This window comes from Chaetura pelagica, unplaced genomic scaffold, assembly GCF_000747805.2.
Source record: "Chaetura pelagica isolate M959 unplaced genomic scaffold, ChaPel_1.0 scaffold82, whole genome shotgun sequence".
Lineage (NCBI taxonomy): Eukaryota > Metazoa > Chordata > Aves > Apodiformes > Apodidae > Chaetura > Chaetura pelagica.
This window is the reverse complement of record NW_009952990.1, coordinates 6,581,608-6,600,445: the sequence shown is the minus strand read 5'-3', so window position 1 is coordinate 6,600,445 and position 18,838 is coordinate 6,581,608. Positions and strand designations below refer to the sequence as shown.

The window sequence follows — 18,838 nt, the reverse complement described above, 5'->3', positions numbered from 1 at the left end:
ATCCTGGCTGAGCTGTGACCAACAGACCCCGTCTGCATGAGCAATATGGTGGTGAATCTTAAAGCAGCTACTCAAAATGTCCAACTGATACCCAGTGTGTCATGTGAAAGTGCCTTCCCGTTTTATTCATTTCATTGCAAACAAGGTTGGGTTTTTTCAGTTTTTATCACAAATGAGTCACTTGGAAAAGGGAAGATTTCCCCTCCAGTAAAAAAGGCTTTCAAGCATGAGTGGGATTACAAATAGCAATTATATTACTTAAGAGATACTTAAAATATTGTGCAAGCCCTATTAAACTCAGTGGCAATGATTTACAGTAAGAAAAATATACAGAATAACAGAGAAGTGAAGGTGGGAGTGCTGTGGTTTTGTAAGCTTTCTGTTACTTAAAAGATGCCCTGCTGATTTATCAGTACCTGCTTTACAACCCAATTTACTGTATGTTGAGAATTTTATGGGAGCATCCTGGTTATCCTTGCAGTGCAACTTTTTTAATCTCATTATCAGGCAGATGTTGTTCTTGCTATCAGTGATATAAATCCAAGGTCACTCTTCTGACTTCACTTATTTCAGGGTTCATAGCAGAGAAAGAAAGGAAGAAAGGTTGGAACAGGCAACCTGCCAGGGAAGCTGTGGCTGCCCCCTCCCTGGAAATGCTTCAGGCCAGGCTGGATGGGGCTTTGAGCAACCTGGTCTAGTGGGAGGTGTCCCAGCCCATGGCAGCGGGGTTGGAACTAGGTGATCTTTAAGGTCCCTTCCAACCCAAACATTCTGTTGTATGATTCTATGAAAGTTGGCCTCATGTCTTCTAGTGCAATAGAAAATTTTTTTTAAACATCAGTTTCTCATCTAGGAGGTGTGAAATTCCCTGATTCAGCACCATCCCTGAGAAACAAACACACATCCAGTGCTGTTTCCAGTAGGTTTTGCTGGCTACACAGTGCGTGGTGTAGCTAAAAGAGCAAAAAACAAGGCCCAGAATGGCTGAACAACAGCCTACAGGGGCTCTACAGGTGGTGAAGGGGAGTTCTGATGTTTGTATTGGGTCAAGGTGTGCACTGTGCCATAGTGCTGCATGTTCTGATGTTTGTATGGGGTCAAGGTGTGCACTGTGCCATAGTGCTGCATGTGCATGCACACGTGTGTGTGTGTGTGTGTGTGTGCGCAGCCAGTGCCGCAGTGCTACTGCAGAGAGAGGAAGGGTTCCCATGTCCCATCAGGCATCAGGGTCTGCTTGGAAATTATGCAAGGGGGGAAAAATATTTCCCCATATCTCTCCTCTAGACATTTGCCCCAGCAGGCCCTCAAGCTGCAGCAGCTCCATGGCTGTTACAACAGGACTGCTCTCTGGGCAGCCTCCTGGCTAGAAATGAAGAGATGAGGGAGACAGAGGGACAAGGGGCAAACAGGGAGTCAGGTGAGGTGGCACCATTGCTCATGTTTCATGTGTGCCCTGTGCAGAGAGGGAAGTCAGAGTGGGAGAGGGAACAGCAGTTGTGCAGCAAAGCCTGCACTGGTAATTTGACTTGGCTCTCCTGGTAAACATCTAGTCCTGGCTTCGACAGACTGGCAGTCCATGTGGCACAGCAATTACACATCTGGTTGATGGTGAAGGACCCTGCAGACCCTGGCACGGGACTGTGCCACAGCACTAGGCTGCACATAGCTGGTCCCCTGCCTGCCCAGACTCCAGGGGCCCTCTGCCCTTTGTGGGTCCTGCAGCTTTCTCCTTGTATACGCGTGCGTGTGCACAAGTTCAGCTCAGATGAGAAGAACATAAGACTCACAAACATCTGCATGCTCTGCAGCTACCAGTGAAATCAGCATGTATCTGCATATGTACTGCACATTATGATCAGCACAAAAACCCAAAGCCTTGGCAAGAATCTGATGGATCAAAATCAGGTACAAAGATAATAAGGAGCTCAGACTTCAGCCTAGTCTACAGGAAGTACATGTTACTAGCCACTAACAATTTGCATAGCTTCATATTAAAATAAATCTTTCTCCCTCCCTCTGGCACTAAGGCAGCAACAGAATTTTTTTTCTGTTATTCATATTTGCTGTAACAACATCATGCTGCTTTCTTCATACAGTATGCTGATAATTAAAACTAACCCATTGATCAATAACAGAGAGATACCAGAGAACAAAGCAATGCATTTTACAGAAAGTTATTTTCTATATGTTAAAAGCCCAGGCCTCTTCTCCAAATGGTAAATGCAGGAGATTTGCCTTTCTAGGTTTTCTTATTACTTTTGGGTATCCCCAAAAAGAGAACAGAGGGCACATTTCTTCAGGTTCCTCTCAGAAGTCACTTTAATTCTTATCTAGTAGCAACTTTTCTTCAACGAAACCTCTTACAGGGGCATTTGTACTTTGAAAGATTTAATACAGTTATTTTTGGGATCTTATCTGGCCTTCCACTGTTGCTTAAATTACACAATAAAAGTGTGTTTTACACAAATCCCAGAATAAAACAGCGTAACAGTGGCAGATCCTGAAGGGAGCAGAAAGGGTGTAGCTGATGGAGCATAGATGACGTCTTGGGATTTTGTGATCCAGTCCCCCAAAATGGCCCGTGAGAGTAAATGAACAAACCAATAATACATTTCACATTAAAAGTTATGTGTATTTTGCATATATGTGGGAGAGACACGCAGAGACAAGTAACAGGAAAGCAGCTCCCCACCCTAGAAAACACCAAGAACATTTTAAGAAAGCTACATAACTGATCAGTACTCCATAGAAAGAGAAATGTAGATCCAGCCAAAGTGGAAATGGCATGCTGAAGAACTGTCTTTACTTCCCCATCGAGCCAGAAGTACTTCCCTGCAGAGTATGGAAGGGTTGTGGAAAATACTCTTGGAGCCACCCACAGTGAAATCCAGTGTTGTCTCCGTGTGATGCTCCAAGAAGGGGTGTGTGGCGCTGCCTCTTCCACCAGCAGAGTGAGCTCTCATCTTTGCAGCTCCCCAGTCCATTGCCTGAGAGGGGGAGGATTGGTGCAAGCCCTTAAGGAGAACATAAGGGCAGCATCCCACCCTAGCTGTGACTTCCAGCAAAGCCACCCACTGCCTACACATTACAGGAGAAGTGCACCTCACCCTCCTTATATCCCTCTTCCAGAAAAGTCCTGAGAACAAATGTCGTATAAAACTAAGCTGCTGGCTAAGTCCATTCCTGGCTCTGAAACTTTGCAGTTGCATGAGACAGGTTAAAAACAATGGTTAAGTGAAGACTTAATAATCCACACAAGACACGCTGGGAAAGATCCTGCAGTGGTGTAAGTCAAAGCACTTCTGCTGAAAGCAAGGGGTTTGTGGATTCAACGTCAATAAACTTACCTTACTTCTGGAGCCTCCTATAGAACAGAGAAATAATACCCAGAGCAAAAAATACAGAATTAACAGATTCTGTTATCTAGTCATGTTTAGGAAGGTGTATTATTAAAATGATATGTTTGATATGTTTGAACATGACTTGATTTTTGTCTCATTTTAATCAAAGAAAATGGCAATTGATTCCTCAAGTAGACCTGTCGAGATGAGGTCAAGAATCAGCAGAAATATTTCACAAGCTGAATATCCATCAGAAGTAAAGTGACACCTTTGGTGGAACAAGGCACTTTTGAGCATGGAAAGTAATTTTCCCCAGAACCTCCTACTGCTCACTTTAGGGAGCAGGATGGGAACTTCTGTTGGACCCTCAGTAAACTGAAATGTACACAAATCTGCAGGGTCATTTGGGTTACAATACAAGTAATAAGAAGGCTTATTTTTGTTTTCTCAGTTTTCTGTATGCCTTCTTGCAAAGCCTATGAAATCATTCTAGTCCAGATTTTGTGTTACCCTGGTAAGGAAAGTCAAGTTCCTTACGATTATTATTGTTTTTTAAGAGGCAGAGAGTCTCTTAAACATCTCTTTCCAGGCCCTGCAGTAAGTAAGTAAACAAACACCCCCCAAAAACCCAACCCAAACTTGGAACAAGGAATGCCTGTATCTTTATGAAAAGCAATTGAAGAGTCACCTTCAAGATGAGCACCTGCTTGCCCAACTAATGCAGAGGCTTTGCCCTTGGCCTTTTTAACCAGAACTACATTTGTTATAAGAAAGGAATCTGATTTTTTTACCAGTATTTAAAAAGAAAATGAGCTCCAAACCACTTCCTCTGACAAGCAGTACTTTGTAGCATCAGACTTGGATAATAAACCAAAAAGCAAAAGTCTGATTGCTCCCAGTGCTGCACAGAAGTAATGCAGTGTGATGGACATAGAGGAACAAACCTGTAAGAAACACCCAGCAGAAAGCTGTTGTTGTTATTAGGCTCTGCCAGTGACTTTAGCTTTAGAGGAAAAAAAAATTGCCTATCTGTAGTATTCATATTAAGCATTATGGGGAAGAAAAAAATAATGGAAGTGAGGAACCTGAACCAGAGACAGTGTAACATACAGGGAGAAAATATCAGCATCAAGAGTTTGGGGTTGGAGGAATCACAGTAGACTGTTCAGTCCCACCCTTTAAGAGTCTAGATTCCTGATTCATTCCTGTTCACATTGGTATCAGCAGAACGTTACTCTGAAGGACAGAGTAAAATTAGAAAAAGCCAAAAAAATCAAAATCTGTGTTTTAGGGTTGTTTTGTTTGGGACTTTTTTAGTACGAGGAGAAAGGAGATACACTGAGGTAGGGGAAGATGGACCAGAAGTGCTGTAGAGAAAATAAGAACAGAGCACTTTTCCCCTTGTGCTCATAGTCCAAGAGGGAGGGAACATCAGCAGAAATTTTGAGGTGTACAGACAAATGGTGATATTTAACACACAAAACAGGAGTGAGCTCTGCAGGTCACTGCTCTAGCCCTTCTTGGGCAGCAGAAGCAAAAGAGTTTATAAAAAGAACTTTTTAGGCAGATGGATCAGTGAGCATAAAGGCAGAGATACCAGGTGCTGCTGCTCAGGTAGTCTGTAAGCCTTAGATGGGAATTTGGGATACCAGTGAAAACTTTGTTTTGTACCTCACACTATTTTTGTCCTCATTTTTATAAGAATGTGCTACTGCCACAGTCAGAGACAGGCTGCTGAGCTGTTACACTCAAGTCTAGAGAGTTAAAATATGTATGCATATACATACACATACTATGTGTGTGTGTGTGTTTGTATGTACATATGTGTATTATTATATATGTATTATCCATATATATATTTTGAGTATATATATTATGCTATAATGCCTAGTAGGCTTGGTACAGTCCATAGTAGGTTTGGCTCCTCTTTTGCATGGACTAGCTTTACCACTTGTTTTCTGGAGAATTTCCTCTTGACATACTCCACAAGTGAGAGTAAGGTCTCTGTATGTTGAACAAACAGGTGAGCCTTAAAAACAATGCAGCATCTGAAGTCCTTGACAACAGCTATATGTTTACAGTCCTTCACATTCCCCAGCTTCATCTACTTGGAAAAACAGTGAACATGTGTCTGAAACTTGCAGCATTGCATGCAAGGCAGCAGCTTGCAACATTTGGGGAAGCTTGATTTTGTGGTGAGGGACTTTTGTGGGTCTTAATTACACATAGACTGCCAAATCCCATGAAATGGCCAGCTACAGAGCAACAGGGAGACAGCTGATGGCATTAGAAAGGTCAGTCTTGAAAAGAGATACGTGTTTGGATGCAATTTGACATGGCTTCATCTCAAAACCGGGTAGGGTGGGTGTTTTTATGTAAAACCAAATGTCCATGGACTGATTGATCAAAGCTTTGTAGAGGAAAACTAGTCCCTTGAACTTCTTCCAAAATCCTTCAGTTCTTCAATATTCACATACTGCACAGTGTTCAGTGTAAATAACAGACAATGGCAAAGGCACCCCAGAGTGAGCCCAAGCACCCCAGCACTACTCTCTTTCCCATGGCAAATGGAAAAGTGTACTCTGTGTGAGCTGCAGAACATGTTCAAGCAGCCGGTTGTCACAGCAACAAAGGATGACTTTGGAGATCTTCAGACCAAAGGTTACCAAACCTCTCTTCCAAATGCTTGTACCACCCATATCCTTGACCGGTCTGGAATGAATCCACACCACCTAATTCAAAGTCAGCTCGGAGACTGCAGTTTCTTTCTTTGACCCACCTGAATTACAAGCCTCATTGGAGAACCCTCAACATACACAAGTGGCAGCCTCCTGAGTGACCTTCTCAGAGCTGGTGAACCAGACATGAGACTAGGTCTCACAACGTGCCTGAAGAACCAGCAGTCCCGTACCGTTCCTCTGCCTTGAATGACGTCCACACCTCTTAACTGAACTGCTTGAAATTCTTCTAAATAATATATTTTTGCATGCTTTTTACACCAAGTAATTTCTCTCAGATTACTACCCTTCTCTTTTGGGAATACGTGCAGTCTATATTTTCCCGCTGACACTAAGAATGTAATTATTAAAGAAAGGAAAAGCATATTCAAGTCTGCACACAGGGTGAGAACTATCAGAGGAACCTGAAAAAGAGATGGGCACCATAGCAGCTGCTTCACAGAGCCTAAATCCTGGTCAGTGCTTCGTAAGATCACCAGTAGCAACAGATGGATTCTTGACGAGTCACTTCAAGATCATAATTGCAAAACCAATAGATGCTGGTTGTGGCAGAAGGAAATACTGACAGCCTCAACTCCTCTTGGCCATTTCAAGAAACTCTGATATCTGAGGAAACAACTCTGTCAAGTAAAGGCAAAGACTGTGGCATGCAAATTATTCATGGGAACAAAATTATGGAAGTCTGTTGCCAGGTTTTAGCAGATAAGAGTGGATCTAGTGCTGACAACTTTGCTGCACAATCATGCTCTGGTAGGATTGCCTTTGCTTTCCCCACGCTGATGTCAGACACTGATAGAAATGAAACCCCACCACTGGCTGGCTCTGGTGCTACCACCTGTGCTCTGGGCACTCTTCTGCTTCATCTTTGCTACCTGTTGGCCATGGAGGCCAGTGAGACTAAGATGTAGGAAAGGGGTAGTTAGGGGTGCCTGTGCTGCTAGCAGCGTGTGCAGGCACATTCATGTGTGCACAAAGACAGGCCAGACGCTTTACGGAGAAGCTCAAAGAGGTCCCCTGCACTGGCACATGCAAACACTAAGACAGGTCCTCAGGATACAGACAGGGAGCTCAGCAAGGCCCTCCTGGCTGAACAGGATGGGAAACCCTGAGTGCGCTTCCTGAAATGTCATTTTTTTCCCCTCATGGGTGCTTCTCTTGTCCTTGGTCTCTGTTTTGGCTACTGGGTTACCTGCTTTGGCTTTCTCCTTGTCCCTGAGCATGAAGCAAGGATTACATTGGGCTTTTTTAGTTATTTTGATAAAACGCCTGGAAAATGTGAACCTGTTTCTGTCAAGATACTCCTAGTGCTACAGTACCAGAAAGGGTAGCACGGCAGGGCCTGAAGAAGTGGGAAGGGTGGGAGGGGAAGGCAGCCTCTGCACCTTGGCATGTTCTTCTGCCAAACTGGCAACATCATCCCATTGTCAACAGACCTGTAGAGCAAAGTTTCCATTTTCTACCCGTTCCAACCATAGCTGAGTTTCTCAGCACCCATCTTTCCTCAAGATAAAAGTCCCCCTCCTCACCCTTACAGGAGCCAAAACATCTCAGCCTCAGCTGCCAGCTTGGAGCTCACTTGCTCCTGGGGGCTCCAGGGGAGCAGCTCCCTGGCACAGCTGTCACCACACCCCTGCACTCCAGCTGCAGCTGCAGCGGTTCCGTGTGCTGCTAAGCACTTTCTCCAGGTCTTGCACACAGCTTCCAGAAGCTTGTGACTCCACTCAGAGCATTTAAACAACCTTTAAAATGCTGTTAATTAAAGATAACACCACTGCAATTTTGCCCCAAAAATTGAGGGGACCGAGAGACACACCCACAAATCAGGCTTGGTTTTATTCACAAAATATGAGTTTCGTGAGGTTTTTGTAAAGGATCACAGGCAGATTTCAGGCTCTTCCTTCGCCTGCTTCTGCCTGTGGTTACAGAGCTGTAAATCCCACTGACTTTAATAGCACAGGACCTGGCCAAGCGACGAGCACGTGTGTCCAGGAAGGGCCAGGACAAGCAGGTGCACTTCAGAGGTGCATGGAGGCAGCTGTGGATGATCAGCCTGACTTCCAGCTGCTGGTCTCAGCTTTTGCTGCCACTGGCAAGTCAGCCTGGGCTCGGTTTTGTATTCAGCAGCATCATGGCACACTCATTTTCTGGCAGAGGAGACAGCTAAATAATCTCAGATCGAGTTGGTGGTCATGTAGCAGCAAAACTTGATTTAGAGACATATGACTGCACTACTCATTCCTTCCAAACATCACAGCAAAAATCTTTTGTTTTTATATTGAGCTTTTCATATCCGTGTTTTTTAGAAATACTACAAATTGCAGTTAAGTGGTTTTGGCTTGTGTCTGTGGCACTAATCTCAGTCTTTGTCCCGCTCCAGTTAATAGGCTGCATTATTGGCAGACAAGGCAGTAAGATAAATGAAATCAGGCAGATGTCAGGAGCACAGATCAAGATTGCTAATGCCACAGAAGGCTCCGCAGAACGACAAGTTACAATCACAGGATCCCCTGCAAACATCAGCTTAGCACAGTACCTCATTAATGCAAGGTAAGTTTGCTTTGTAAGTGATAATGCTTCTGCAAGATTGCTCTGTCTGCTCTCCAGCAAATGTCTGTCCTGGATAGATCCAGAAAGTTGCTTTGCAGTGTCGATTTTGCATAGTATTATTCAATTCCAAATGATTTGTTAAGCCTGTATCACTAGAAGCTGTGTTTGCTGTTGGTTTATATGGAAAGGAGCTTAATCTGGTGCAATTCAAGGTTCAGGCTGAATGACAAAAACTGAGAAATCTGAATATTCACATTAACATCCACCTAATATATAAGCGGATAAGTTAAATGAAATGACAATCATAAATTCTTTAGAAGAAAATACTTTTCACAGACCCATTTTACTGTCCTAAATGGCAAATATAGTGAAACAGATTGCAAAGCAGGTTTAATTTTTACTAACTGGAAATTGCCACTCATAGTTGACACTGAACTGACACTTGGTTGCTAAAGAGGCACAGGATTTATTTTTTCAGAGACAGCATCACAAATTTGTAAAAACATTCCCTAATGAGTCAGGGTGTGACTATCTGCTTCTCCACTTCTTGGTGCCAGAATTAATGAAATCATTGGCAGTTCAGCTAAGCCACTGTGGCGGCTTAAGCATCTATCAGTTTTGATATGATTGTTTAGACAAATATTAAAATTGATACCACCTTTATTTGCAATTGTCCTGAGAAGAAAGTGCAGTGGATATAGTGCTGTCTCATAGATCTGCTTGTAAATGGTGGACCGAGGCAATGTATTGTGGGGAGGGGGAGTATCTGCCTATTGTATTACTTGTTTTCATCTGCAAAATGCCGTGGTACGAATCAAGCTTTGTGTTTAACTATGTTTGCTGTTAAGGCAGCAGAAAGTATGTGATTTATATGGGATGTGTAGTCATAGCAGGTCTACAGTCTCCTGTAGGCCAGCCTCCTCTCCAGCCCAATTCTGCAGTGCACCACTGCAAGCTACTGTAAATGTCTTAATGAAGGAGAAGGATGCTTGCACAGCTCTATGTTACAGCAAACAAAAATAATACTTTTTACAATTCAGTTTGTAGTTTCAGAAAGTAGCTTCCTAGGGAAAGGTATATTGAGGGGTGGTGTTGTGAAGCCTAAGCTAAGCCATTTCCAGATTCCTTAAACAACCTACAGCTCTTTTGATTTACATTCTTTGTAGCAAATATAAGTCACTTCCATAAGCCCTGTAATCAAATAAAAATGTGTTCCCTCCTTTAACCCTTAAGGATATGTTCTTCTCTTGGTGTTCAGGGATTCCCCACACATCGAGACGAGAATAGACCCCTTCATTTTTAGTTGCACAAACACCATATGGCATGCATCTGGATCTCAGAAGATAACAATTTAAGATCTTCAAGACAGCTAAAGCATGCAAATAAAATAATGCACTTATTAATGGAGTTGCAGTGAGCTGCTCACCAGAGACAGAAACTCTAGTGAACAAACTTCTGTTTGACTCACTTTAGAAAAGCCTGTGAACTCTCACACATCTGTTTATTACTGTTTAACGATTCTTTTGACGGCATTGGATATATCTGAGGTCTTTTAACATACTTTTGCAAAGAAGAAAACTTCTCAGCAATCGTATACCATGGATACTCTATCTATACCTTGGGAAACCAGAAACAAACTATTTTCTTCCTGTTGAATTTCTAGGTAGAAGTAATTTGTTACCATCATCTACTACAATAAACCATCGTCTATTATTATGTACCACGTGTTGAAACTGTATTTAGGTGAAGTGACTTCATTTGTAAATGAAGACTCTTAAAGTAATGTATAATAAATTAAGCTCCGAGGTAACGTAGGACATTAAGGCGGTTTTTTCATCTTACAAAGTGACACCGTTCCAGATTTCTCTTTTCTCAAGAGAAATTCCTGTCCAGTCAGGTGCCACCGCAGCAGCAGTACGTGTTCGCAGTTGCACCAGAGGAAGAGCTGAGAAACTTTCAGCCAGAGGGAGGTCGGCTCTAGCTGGAGTTTAGGTGCTCGGGCAGGTTTCTGAGAGGCAGATCTCAGCTGCCACTGCCTGTGCATGCTGGGAGGAGCCAGTTCTAGTCTTTGTCAGTCCTAAACCTGCCATAAACGCTGCTGTCTCTTTTAAAGATGTTGGCATGAAATAAACAGTGTTGGGGAACAGCTGAGTACAGTACCTAGCCTGCCCAATATATAGCCTGGCATGTCAAAATAATAACAGTAACAAATAAAAGCCATATAAGCATTCAGGGTAAGGTGGATTATTTATTTTTTCCTACCCCAGAAGATATGTTATTCTCGTGTATTTGGTTTCCAGGGCCAGTATTTCTGCATAAATCAGTGTATCCCAGCAGCATAGGATGTAAGGAAAAATATCAATCCACTGTATTCCTGAAACAAACTGTGTATATCTTTAAAATCCAAGCAAAGTTGCCATCTATAGAATAATTCATCAAGTTGTTGTAAGACTTTGGTTGCAATCTGACGTTGAATATATAAAGAATATACTCTAAATTATAGCTATATAAATACATTGATACAATATCGAGACATATTTAAATCTTTCCGAAGTATTGTTTTGATTCTGTATTGATTACCCGGGCGCTGACCTCTGTATATGTAGAATGTGTCCCAGCTTGTCTGCAGTAGAATTGTCTTTTTTTCCTGTAAAAACGTATGTCTTTTAACTGGTCTCCACTGTAGTAACTGGATTTTCATTATCCAATTCCATCTTCTAGCTTTTATTAAGGATGAACCAGAGTTCACGTGTCCTGTGTAATATTTGACTTTGGATATTAAATTAATTGTAGCCAGCAGCACTTTCTTCTTGTTGAAGAGCAGTTTCCTGAAGGTATTTTTGATTACCCTTTTGATATAAGGTTAATTCACAGAACTAACAGGACCACCAAAGCCACACTTGAGCTTTGTTGTTTTCACCTGTTTTGGGTAATGCAGGATGTGGCCTTCAGTGTATAAATTCATAAAGTACAGTTCTTCAGAGGGACAGTGTAAAATTGGCACCATGAAATTCTCTGCGAATGCTGCCTCATCCACTCTCTCATTCAATTTTCTTGCATCTATAATTGGTTTGGGAAACGGCCTCTGTCACAGGGCAGCTGATAGGTAGCCTGGTGTGCTTTCACCTTATGTGTTACTACCAGTAATAAATGTGAAGCAGGGCAAATTTAGTTCTAACTAATTGCACCTGTGTGAGTACACCCTGGACAGGGAGTTTGAGTGACTGCCACAACACCAGCATTTAGCCTGTGGGATCTGGTCTTTCTGCTGGTGCAGGAAAAAGCTCAGGCTCAAATGCCCCCCATAACAGTATGGATTTTTTTTGTTTTTGTTAAATGCAAAATAGGCAAACTGGAGTCACTGAAACACTGAGTCCTGCATTATCTTTCTATGTGCCTCCCTCCCAGAATGATACTGAGTTAGAAATATGAAAAAATCCTACTGTATAAACTGAGTTTTTCAAAACCTACTAAGGTATCACTGTGTAACTCCTACACCCTTAGTCCAGGATGTACACTGGAGTTGGATCCACTGATTCAGTATTCTTGATGTAAATCCCACTGTGTGAGTAGATTGCAAGGAGCACGACTAACGGCACAAGGATGCTCTTCTCTCTGCAAACAACAACTCTGCTGCGAGGGTTAGAAAAATTCCGAGATGCTCATCACGGGGACAAACACCACAGGGTAGGAAAACCAAAGTTTTACCACCCACAAATGGGTATGCATTTCATGCACTCGCCCTCCTCCTCTCCCAGCCCCTTAAAGAAGCCATGCGCCTCCCGGCAAAACCCACCAAGGAGTTAATACTCCAAGAGCCCTCTTTCTTTTGAGGGGAGGAGAGGAGCTTGGTGCTCAAGCATTTCCCTCTCTCCTCAACTCTCCTCTCCCCAGCTCAGACCTGCTTTGGTTATCCTTTAGGCTCACCTTTAGCAGCAGTGCTTTGGGAAGCGATAGTCCAACATCCTCATCCCTTATTTATTTAGTGCTGCTGGTTCATCGCTTGCATCCTTGCCTTTGTGCAATGTGGGCAGGCCTTCTGCTCTTTGCCTTTCTCCAACCACTAATAGATACGGGGCTGTTACTCTCATAACTGTGTAAGTTTAAGGTGAGGAAAAGCAAGGCTCTCCCAAGCCCTGAGTAGGGGGACCATGGTCCCCTGCCTTGTCCTGGCCAAGGAGCCAGGCTACAGCGGCTCCCTAACCCTGCACTCCCAGCTGCTGGTGCCAACAGGGGCCAGCACAAACCCTGCAATGGAAACCTTCCCCCAGACCTGATGGGACATGATAAAAAAGCAGCAGGTTCTCCTCACGCAGGTCCTCTGCACAGCTGGGCTGTGATTTGAGGGTGCTCCACTCCAGGAGGGAGAAGCTGCTGCAGCTCCTCAGCTCACCTCAGGGGAAAGCCCAGGAGTCTGACAAGTTAATAATTACAAAAACAAAGCAACAACCAAAACAAACTTGGAATTAATATATGTATAACTGTATCTAGCAAAGATTTTCTAGCACATTGTCCCATTTAAATGTTAGTCTGCTATACCTCCCAGCAGGTCACATGCAAAATGTATCCTGAAATTAGTATTCTGGTTTTCCAAAAGCCAGTGCATAAGCTGCAACAAACACACAGCAAAGAGAGGATTTATCTAGGTAAACATTTTGTAAACTGAAAAAAACAACACCGCATGCTTGGAATTACTGTAATTTAATGTCTAAAAATGTACAGAAAAGCCTAAGTGCATGAGCCAGACTCATCTTGCCTGCCGAGGTGGAGTTAGACTAAAGTGAAGGGAGGTTGATACCTGCATCCTCCAAAGAGCGCGTCACGGCTTTGGGCTGGGGGGTCAGGTCAATATGAACTTCCTTGTGCTTGCGGGGTCCGTCTGACAATGTGTATGTTGTATCTGTGTAGCACCTTGTCTGTCAGCTGGTAAACTCTTATGTTCACTGTAACCACTGCAAAAACAGTTCAGAAAGGATACGGCTGCTGTGGGAGCCGGGGTCATTTTCAGTCTTCCTTTTTACTTCCTTCTTTATCATTAGATTGTATACGTATTTTGTTGTGATTTAAAAAAAAAAAAAAAAGTATGGGGAAAGTACAAACAGAAGTGAACACACTGGCTAATCAGGTTTGTTTTATATGAAAAAGGCACATTGACCTCACAGAGAATGAAATTAAAAACTAACTTTCAAAAAAAAAGACAAAAAAAAAAAGGCAAAGCAAAACTTTATGCCTTAGATGGAAGCAGCAAATCATTGCTCAGTCTCCTCTCATCCTGGCAAAATACAAAGGGTACTATTTATGTCACCCAATTGACAAATTGAAAAAAATTACCAAAACCCCCCGCGTCCCCCCTTTCAAAAATACTGTGATTTTGAAAAGCAAAATTCACCTATCAGTGCTGGGGAGTAAACTTCATAGTTCTTTTATGTTTTCTTTTAAGTTTCTTTTTTTCCATCTTTTTGCCATTACCTGCATTCCTTAGATTTCTTTTTTCATATGAAAATGAACTAGCAAACCCCCCTCCCTCCCCAACCTCTTTTTTTTTTTTGAAAGAACTTTAGAGTCTCAGTAGTGTTTTCACCATCGAATCATGAAAACCCCTTTTGTTATTTCTCTTCTTTAACACATAACATGTTCCTCCTTTGACCCTCATTTTCCCTTTTTTCTCTCTCTACCCCTCCTCCCTCCCTCCTCCCCTCCCTCCCTCCCTCTCGTCTGACCCCCTCGTCCACCGATCTAATCCTGCCCTTTCGTGGTTGCTGTCTCTCCCTCCTTCCCTTCCTCCTCCTCCTCCTCCTCCTCCTCCTGGCCCCAACACCCTGGCTGGACCCTCCCAACCTGTTTGTTCCTCTTCCTCTCTCCGTTTGCAGCTTAGAGATGGCTAAAGTCAGCACCCAGACCGCTTCCGTCACGACCCCTGTTGACCTCAACATGAACCTCTCTCAGTCTGCCACCCCTACCTCCACCCCCACCTCCATGGCCGTGCTGGCGGCCGCCTCCGCCGTTGCCGTCAGTACCCCCCCTCCCCTACCAACTCTGCCAACCACCCACTATGCCGTTCCTGTCTCCAGTCTGCTTGGCATGAAAACTGTCCCACTCCTGGCACTAAATGCCGCGGCCGCCGCGGGGGCCACGGGGAGTTTGTCCGCTTACACTGCCAAAATTCCTTCGACGAGCGGGGTTAAGAAATCTGACCGCCAGAAGTTTGCTCCATATTGAAGGGATGAGACACAAATGCAAGCTTTGCCAGCTCTACCAAGAGTCTCTGGTAGATCCTAGTTATCAAGGAAACAATACGGCATCTTTTATTTTCTGTTCAGTTGCTAGTGTTAACTGTTGCCGACTCCAGTCGTCTTCCGCTCTCCATCGCCACTAACACCCGGGCACCAACTAGTTCCAACAGCGGGCGGGCGTCGGTGCCGGGGGCTTTCCCCCACCCCTGACCCCGACCTTCCTTTGAGGCCGTGGCCAGGGCTGGTCCCCCGGCGGCCCCGCAGCAGGGCAGGGCCTCCCCCACCTCGGCAAGGGAACACCCGGTGAGAAAGGTGAACGAGAAATCAGGCAAAACGCTGACGGCTCCGGCAGTAGCGCCTGGCACGTCACTGCGCTTGCATCCCTATTGAGTGGCTCCCTCCAACTGCTGACTCTGGAAAACTGGCATCTCTGATGAGTTTTTCTAGTGCTAGAGTCTGCAAATTTGGCACTTCTGATGTTGGCTGGTGCCCCTCAAATCCCATGTAAAGCACTGTCCATGTCCCTCCCCTGCCCCGATCCAGTCATTCTGCTGCTTCCCACAGGCCTAAGGCTCCCATCTTCCCTGCCCCAACACCTGCCTGGAGCAGGAGATGGGGGCTAGGAAGTACCAAACCTCAGGTACCTCTGCATACAATGCAGCAGGCTTACTGGTCCAAGAAAAACTCCTGAATTAAAATCATTGAAAGGCAACACGAAAAAAGTACCAGGCACCTGTGCCTTTGCACTGGCTTCTTTTAAAGGATGCAACAACTTTTCTCTGGTTTGGAAAAACATGATTTTAAGAACTCCTCTGTAGGAAGGGAGAGCAGGCTCCTCCTTTTGTGCTCAGATACTTTTATATACACTGACTAAGTACTTATTTCTGTAAGTACTTAATAGTAGCTGCAAATCAGATGTGTACAGTCACTATTCCGATACCCCCTCCCGCCTTTTTTTTCCTCAGCCAAAATACCCATTTTTTATTAGGTTTCTCTAAATACATCTCTAATTTAACTCACCCCTAATCACACAATCAGATTGTATTCTAATTATGAATAAAATGTAGTACATATCAAAGTACATTCAGAGGTTCCTGCCTGGACAGAGAAGACCATCCTTTTAGCAAGAACTCAATGATGTTTAGATTAACTAAACCAAGACATTTATTTGCAGCCAAACTGAAGAGAGCTGGGTGATGTAATGGCTGGTTGCTAGCTGTTGGAACTAGTTTTTAACGGCATTTTCTGTTTGTCCATCCGCCTTCTTTTTAATTTCTGTTGCATAACTTAGTAATGCAATATTGTTTTCCTCACCACTTCCAAATCCTGAATCCCATTAGCCCGCCATGTTCATCCACTTTGCACTCCTTGGACACAAAGCTTTAACAATTAAACTGTATTCAGTGCATTTTAATATAAACTAAAAACACAATGCAAATGCAATACTTTTAAAAACATGGTATTTCAAAGTGTGTTGTTACTATTATTGTATAGGGCTAAGTACTATCTCAGTATTTTGTGTCATTTCTGTATTCTGTGGGCTTTTCTTCACTTTAGTAAGCTCTGCACTAAGTTTTGTCACTGTAACCATTTGTAGAACTGCCATTGTTACAGTTTGCACCTATCCGAGTGGGGTTTTTGGTTGGTTTTGTTGGGGTTTTTTTGTTTGTTTTGTTTTGTTGGGGTTGGTTTTTTTTTTTTTGTTTGTTTGTATATAATGAAGGAAAAACTGGAAACAATGATGTCAAGGTACCTCAGCTATTTGACAGCTCTAGAAAACTGCTGTAAAATTGTTCTGGACTATTGTAACTGTTTCAATAACTGACACTTAAGAAAAAAAAACAACACACCATCATCTCTCTGTGTGAGATAAGTTGCCTGCATTGAAATGCTGTTCTGTGCTGGTTGTGCTCAAGTGTAATTTTTTTAATAGTGAGAAGATTTTTTTTTTTCTTTTGCCTTTTTTTTTTTTTTTCTTTTTCTTTTCCTCATTTTTGTTCCTACATTTTAGGCTGTCTTCAGAAGTTACTGGCCTGGGGGCTCTGTAATGTATCTCATCATGCCCTAGTGTATTAGCCACCAGACAGGACTTTTCCAAAGCCCCATGAGACAATGCTTTCTATGGACTAATCTACAGAGGAGTTTCTGCCATTTCTAACTTTCTTATTATTCTGAGACATCAAAAGAAAATAATTCTTTTACTCTTTAAGCAACTGTGCTTCCTAACTCCTGTGTTGCTTCACTACTGTTCCAGTTTTAACACTGTTGTGGCTCATAACATAAAGCAAAGCAAAATTATTTTGGGGAGTTAATTTTCATTGATGTTCATGCTTTGGCTAATCTGTATAAAAGCATGGGCTGTTAGTGTTCTAAACCACTGTGTTCAGCTAGAGACTTGAAAGTAAATTAAATGAGAAGTTTTTATAAATAAATCTTTTTTTTTTCTGATTTAAAGAAGAACAAACAGATGTGGTAGCTTTGTGCATACAACTGTTGTGTTGTTCAAACTTTGTTCTTTGTAACCAAGTTGCTAATTTGTCATTTGAGAAACACTATTTTATGGATTGTCAAACTAAGATCATAGATAAATTGCTTGTTTTCATTAATGATTAAAGGTTTCATATCATCACACTTAAGGTCCCAGTGCTCATTGGGAAAAAGTATAACAACTGTGCAATACTGGCAATGTTAGAAAGCATGTTAGTCCATTGTCAGGGATGAGGAGGCTATTTATTAGAGGGAGAGAGATTGTGTAATTAGTGAGCAGTATTTCTGCAAAACCTTGTTTGGGTTTTAACAAGGTTGCTCATGTAGAGCTTTTCACACTGCATAGAAAAGACAGAATTTGGCTTCGTGCTACAAGAAGCTCCTGGTTTGTCTCTCATGTTTTCCCAAACTGCTTTTAAGATCAGATACTGGGGAAAGAAAAACAGGAGCAAAAGAACAAACCTGGATACTGAGTGCAATATTAATAAGATCCTTCATGTTTTCCCATTCCGACAGCACTATTCAGGGCTTCTAGACGGCACCTTTTCCCCTCCCAGGAAACCAGCAGCTGGGAGATGCATTACCATTTGCATTAAAAAGGGATAATGGAGAGCTGGCCCAGGGAAACGTCTGTCCCTGCCCTGACAGCATCCTTGAGCCATCCAGTTCCTCCTCTGCATTTGCTGAGGCACTGCAGTCACAGCCTCAGGCTCTCTCTCCACAGGAAAGTGAAAGAAAGGGGCTGGCTCTGAGGTGATGCTGCATACAGAGCTGCTGGCTGGGCTCTGACCACCTCTCCTCTTAGGGCACTGGCAGTACATTCACCTTTACTGCTTTATCTTCATGAGAAATAGGAGGTTTTGGCAGTGCAAGTGAGTAGTATCCTTAATGACTTGAGACCCCTTTTACAACCTCTAGCCCTACTCTACTGAAGTCTATACTTGTCTTCTAGTATTTAGCTTGGGGTTCTGGCATCCCTCACTTTCCCAGCTGAGTACTTGTGTGGCATATCACTATTATTTTCCATGAGCTCTATGGTACAGAGAGCTCTTATGTGTCTGGGTCTTCAGTCTGAGCCTGGAACTACAATATGACCAAGATGTGCTACAAACCTGGAACAACTTTTCCAGTAGCAATGAAGCCACAGATCAGCTCTTGACAATTAAGGCTGACAAGGAAGATTGCATCCCAGCACCCAGGAAGCCCTACTCAATGCTGAATTAGCTATTCCAGCCTATAAGTTGGAAGAACTGTAGCCTGTAGTACTAACCTTGATAAAATTCTGCATTATTATTACTTAAAATAGATTTATATTACTGAAAATATATTTAACTTCTTACTCTTGAAGGGAGAGCTGAAGCTGCTTTCACAGCAAGGACCTCTGTATTCTTTATTTCCTAAGCAGCAAAAGCTGTTTCTCTGGCTAGCCTGGCTAGTGTAAATGAAAAAGAGAACATTATTGCAGATCAGCACTAAGTAGGTCAAGGCTCTG

The 18,838-nt window shown here is 43.0% G+C and overlaps 1 protein-coding gene across 1 annotated transcript in view; it reads left to right on the top strand.

Annotated features, from left to right (window-relative positions):
• PCBP1 (poly(rC) binding protein 1) overlaps nt 1-17,489 on the top strand; it is a 56,369-nt gene extending 38,880 nt beyond the window's left edge. The window contains exons 11-12 of the mRNA XM_009996500.1: nt 8,457-8,626; nt 16,871-17,489. Coding sequence (XP_009994802.1) covers nt 8,457-8,626; nt 16,871-16,907 — 207 coding nt within the window. The 3' untranslated portion in view covers nt 16,908-17,489. The remainder of the gene's footprint in view (nt 1-8,456; nt 8,627-16,870) is intronic.
• Nucleotides 17,490-18,838: the final 1,349 nt, after the last annotated feature.